General features: G+C 42.0%; 1 protein-coding gene across 1 annotated transcript in view; it reads right to left on the reverse strand.

Annotated features, from left to right (window-relative positions):
* Window positions 1-691: 691 nt before the first annotated feature.
* LOC102870214 (cytochrome P450 4F8-like) overlaps window positions 692-5408 on the reverse strand; it is an 18872-nt gene continuing 14155 nt past the window's right edge. Inside the window, exons 5-10 of the mRNA XM_006898333.1 lie at window positions 4359-4425; window positions 4025-4154; window positions 1654-1787; window positions 1504-1568; window positions 1302-1384; window positions 692-884 (exon numbers count right to left, since the gene is read on the reverse strand). Coding sequence (XP_006898395.1) covers window positions 692-884; window positions 1302-1384; window positions 1504-1568; window positions 1654-1787; window positions 4025-4154; window positions 4359-4425 — 672 coding nt within the window. The remainder of the gene's footprint in view (window positions 885-1301; window positions 1385-1503; window positions 1569-1653; window positions 1788-4024; window positions 4155-4358; window positions 4426-5408) is intronic.

The following is a 5408-nucleotide window of genomic DNA, read 5'->3' on the forward strand; positions in this document are numbered from 1 at the left end:
AGGAGCAATCTGAATGTGACGGATGAGATGAGCCTCCTTCTGACTCTCTCATGGCAGTTATCTGTCATATGATGGAACTCAGGCCATATCTGTTTACTAGGTGGCACGGCAACCAGAGGCCTAAAGGCAAAAGAAGGGGTGTTCCTGAAGGAAGAGCCATTTTTGGCCCATACCCACTGGGATGGGTAGAGCTAGCAAGAAGTTGGTCATTGACAACGGCAGGGAGGGAACTAAGAGTTCTGGATAGTTTGCCTGGGTATGGGCTGTATGAACCCCTTTTCTTGGTGTTCTGAGTAGCCAAGGGCCTTCTTCTTGGAGTAGACCCATAGCTTAGAGGAGAGGGCACTTTAGGTATCCCTCAGTGATACAAGGCTTCAATTTTATGCCTTAAGTCTACCTTCAATTTTCGTCCCTCTACTGCTCAAATACCTCTTAGTGCTTTCTATTATCCTTGGATTTATTACATCATTAAGATAGTCTAGGGGAACCTGTGGGCAGTGTCTGAGGTCTTGGATTCAGAAAGATCAACCAGATCGCCAACCAGCCATTGCCAGCCCAGATGCCTGAGGTTCCCCCCACCCCCCATGGGAAGCTCAGGCAGAGGGAAGCTCCCAATGGATGCTCAGGCAGAGGTGACAATAGAATTTTATTTCTGAGATTCTGCTAAAATAGGTGGGTGAATTGGGTGGGTCTAAGAGGCTGGAGACAACTGCAGGCCATTAGCCAGTGGTTCCACTCGCAACCACAGCCCACCCTTAGCATGTAAGACAATCTCCGGCTTCCTCTGTGGTTCTTTGTCATCAGGCAGGATGCGAAAACGCAGCAATGTGAGAGCCAGGATCACCTTCATCTCAGCCATGGCAAACTTTTGTCCAATGCAATTCCTGAGAGCAGGACAACGGTCTGATTATATGCCAGACATTCATTTAGTGTTCAAAATGTCTGGAACCCTAGCTGGGATCCAACCCTCAACCCTACTCAGCATGAAGGGCAAATAAAAAGGAAGGCTGACCAAATTCGAGACTCTTTGGAGGCCTTCTGTGTCCCTTGAGCTTAGTTGACTGTCCAATTATTAACTTAATAGGCAGGGAAGGGACTCTGTGCAACCAGTTACCCTTCCTTGTATCTCACCTTCCAGATTCCTTAGATTCTTTGTCCAAAGCTCCAGAGAAGAGCAGAGAAGGGGGATGCAAATTGGACCACCTGAAACTACTCCCGCTGTGGTCCCACTGTGGTCAGGCCTAGCAAAGGCCCAGACCCCTCTCTTCACCCAGTCCATCTCAGTCATCTGCAAGTCTCACCTGGGCCCGAAAGAGAAGGGAATAAAAGCCAGTGGTGACATTTTCTGAGAGTTTTCTAAGTTGAAGCGGAAGGGATCATAGACCTGGAGGTGGGGTGGGAGAGAAAGAGCTGCAGTATGGGATCTCCTAGGACAGCCCCAGCATTTCCTGCCCATTCTTCACCTTCCTATGGTCAATAAGGATGGGTGGGAAAAGACAGTACCTCAGGGTCTGGCCAAATAGAGGGGTTATGATGAGTCCCAAAGATGGTGATGAGGCAGTTGGTGTCTGTGGGAGAATGGACAGTCAGATAGCCATGCCACCCAATAAGCCCTCTTCCTGCCCAGTACCTCTCCCTTGCCATTGTGGGCACCTTTGGGGATGACCCGGCCATCTGGAAGCACTGTGTCCTGGGTACAGCAGCGGAAGATGGTCGTGACTGGGGGATACAACCGCATACTCTCCTTGATGCACATTGTCAGGAAGGGCAGCTGGGCCAGGTCATCCCTAAAAATAAACTCTAGAGAAATTAATTTGGGAGCAACGACTACTTTCCAGTCCCCTACTGTTATTGTACCACCCCTTCTGACCTTCACTCCCCATAACAATAAGTTTCAAATATATCAGACACTAAGCATTAGATGAACTGTAAACAATGTGATATATGTACACAAAGGAATCAAAAGAAATTAAGTTCTGGTGCTTGGATAGACCCAAATGTTATGCTGAGTAAAATTGATCAGTCACAAAAGGACAAATACTATATGGTCTCACAGGGAAAAAAGCAAACATGTGGAAACCAAAGCTTATCAGTGGTTACCAGAGACACTGGAGGAGGGGAGAGAGGTGTAGTTTATTGCTTATGGAAACCTGAGGTTAGAATTGTGATGTGGTTCAGAAAAAAAAAATACTAAGAATGGTCATGTAGATTGAAGAATGTAATCTGTGTTACTGAGTTGTAAATGGGGAACTTGCTGAAATGAGTGACACTTTCTAATGAATGTTCTCACCACGTAGAAATTTCAGAAAAAGTGATTAAGCATCAGAAAAGTCATATTGGGTAAGTGCTGAGGTGGCGTGGAAGGTGTAATGCAATATTTTTGTAGCTTTTCTGCATGAATTTAACAATAAATATGGAAAGTGTGATTCCAAATGAACTCAAATATCTCACTTGATATAAATGAAGTATCAATAGAAGATACTATTTCGTACAGTAACAAAAGTATCAAAGAGTTCTTTTAGCAAAGTATGTATAACATCTTGAAGCAGACACTGTTTACTCCTTTTTTAAAATTGTCTACTAGTTTGTTTACAAAATTCAAATATATTGTTTTCAAGAACAAATTCTTTCAATTTTCCTCACCACCCCCATCAATTCGTACAAACCCATGATTAATTCCCCCCATGCCCCTGCATATCCTCATCCCTCTGCTTCCAACCTTTCCCTACCCTTCTTGGATCCTTATACACGTTCTACTCCTTTAAAAGCTGATAGGATATTTTTTAGTAACAGAATAGAACAGGGTTCAGATTTTTTGTTCATAGAATCCCATGAGTCATATTTGACTTGATGGCACCTAACAACAAAAAAAAATGTAACCTTTCTATATTCTTGGAAAGTATATGTTAATATAACCCCCAAATGTTCCATGTTCCATAAGACAAGCATGTATTATATGCAAATGAAGATATAGCTTATTTTGTTAAACTTGACAAACTTATTTTAGAATTGTTCTGGAGAATAGAGAAATCATGAAAGAGAGGACTCTAATTATACCAGATGTAAGACCTACTACAGAGCTGTCATAAAAAGAATAATGGTACCTTTATCCTACTAACCACACTAGGTCCCTGACTGTGGCATTTCCTAATGTAATATGTCTCCTGATCTGACTGCTGTACCAAGGTTGTTGATTGTTGATCCAAGTAAGATGACACTACTGACAATTTCAATCTTTTCTCCATCTATCATGATGTTGCCAGTGGTGAAAATTTTGTTTTCTTGATGTTGAGATGCAATCCATATTGAATGTTGTAGTCTTTGATCTTCTACAGCAAACACTTCAAGTCCTCCTCATTTTCAGCTAGTGTGGTTGTGTCATCTGCATAATGCCTGTCTACAGTCTAGGACCTCTCCAAATTACAGTAGAGCAATGACGTCAGTTTGAAGCCCAAGGTCATCTAATCACTTGCTGTGCATCTAATCACTGATAATAAGTAATGATGACAGAAGAATTGATGCCTTTGACCTGTGGTGTTGGGGAAGAGCACTGAATAGCCTATGGACTGTCAGAAGAATGAAGAGATTTCTTGGACAAAGTACAGCCAGTGTGCTTCTTGGAAGCAAAGACAGCAAGGCTTTGTCTCACATACTTTGGGCATATTATTAGGAGAGACTGTTCTTTAGAAAAGGACATCGTGCTTGGAAAGAGAGGAAAATCTTCAGACAAATGGATCAACACAGTGACTGCAGCAATGTGCTCAAATATGTCATAAATAATGGGACAGTCATAGGATAAGACAGAATTCAGACCTGATGGTCATACTGTTGCTATGATTGCACCTAACAACAATAAAAACCACCAGGCTAGCAACTATACCCCGATTCTTACCTCTGTTTCTATTCTCGCTAAAAAACCCCCAATAAACAAACCCAGGAAGCATGTCCAGAAATATCTTTCCTTTCCCCCTGTAGATCCAAGAGAAGGGGGCTCAAGACATAAGTTGTGAAAGCCTGTACTCACCATTCAATCTCCTCTGACCCACGGTCTTTCAGGAGTTCCTGTACCTCCTTACGGCAACGTTCCTGATATTCGGGGTGTTTGGCAAGGTTGTACAGGACCCAGGAGAGGCCACTGGCTGTGGTATCATGACCTGAGGGGGCAAATGGTAACCTCAGGTCACTGACTGCTTCAGCACCAGAGTGTGGACAGCCTCCTGTTATTAAGGTCCTTATGGAAGATGGGAGAGGTGAGGCATAGTGGAATAGATTTATGATCATTTCATCTTTAAAGACCCTGAGAAGGAGACAGACAGCCACCCTCTGCACTCAGTGAAATTCCATTTTGTTGCCCTTACCCCCAAACATGAAGGTTTCAACCTCTGCGTGGATATCCTCATCTGACAATCTTTTCCCGTTTTCATCCTGGAAACAAGGCAAAAAAAAAAAAAAGGAAAAAAATCACCGTTTCTTAATAACATCGCTTCTGAGGATCCATGAACTTCTAGACTAATACAGATTGGGAACAAAGCCTGGAAATCTGTTTCCAAAAATTAACTAACAAAAACTCTACAGATTACAATTACTAGTTTGGGAGACATAGTGACTATAACACTAGACTCAAGTCTACCAGTAACAATGAAGATTGTACAAAAATAAGCAGTATTTCTCTGCAGTGCACAGGATGATCAGGAGTTGAAGCTGATACTACAGCTAAGATCATCTGCAAACACCCATTTTTTTATCAAGAAACCTGCAGCTCTAAATATCTCATCTTCTTCCTCTCTTATTGCCCCCAACATACAGGCTTCTTTTCTGTTCTCATTTGCTCCTGTGAATTGAATCCTAGGAGGATTCAATAGTCCATAGATATTTACATCTTCCGACATAAGGAAGCTTTTCTGAGAAGGAAAAAAATAAATATGTGACAACCTGGGCTGCATTAAGTGACAACTTTCCCTCAGTATTAGAGAATGAACATTGCACCAGAGCTATTTACTCACAATCTAGAGTATTAAATCTGTGGAGTCTAGTCTTATTTCACCAAGAGATATTTGCCTACACCAAAAGGCTTGCAAACCTAAACATTTTGCCTTCTCTCTAGAATATATATATATATATATATTTAGAGGATAGGTGGTCAAATCTATTTTATATAAGCTGTGAAATTGATAATATAACTTTTGTCTTCTATTATGCAAATTTTGTGGCAGTACAGATGAAATTCTGGGTCCACATCAAATAACCCTTGGGATAATTTGGAAGAAGGAACAAGTACTATGGTGAAACTCTTGAGTGTTGCTGTTGTGAAATAGTCTATTCTATCTAACTGTATGGTATAGCATTGGTCTGTGCGTTGCTGTACAGAGGTAACTCGTGGCTACTGTGATGCTGAAGCCTGTGACAGT

This window comes from Elephantulus edwardii, unplaced genomic scaffold (genome assembly GCF_000299155.1).
Source record: "Elephantulus edwardii isolate Elephantulus edwardi_28Jun2011 unplaced genomic scaffold, EleEdw1.0 scaffold00226, whole genome shotgun sequence".
NCBI classification, from domain to species: domain Eukaryota; kingdom Metazoa; phylum Chordata; class Mammalia; order Macroscelidea; family Macroscelididae; genus Elephantulus; species Elephantulus edwardii.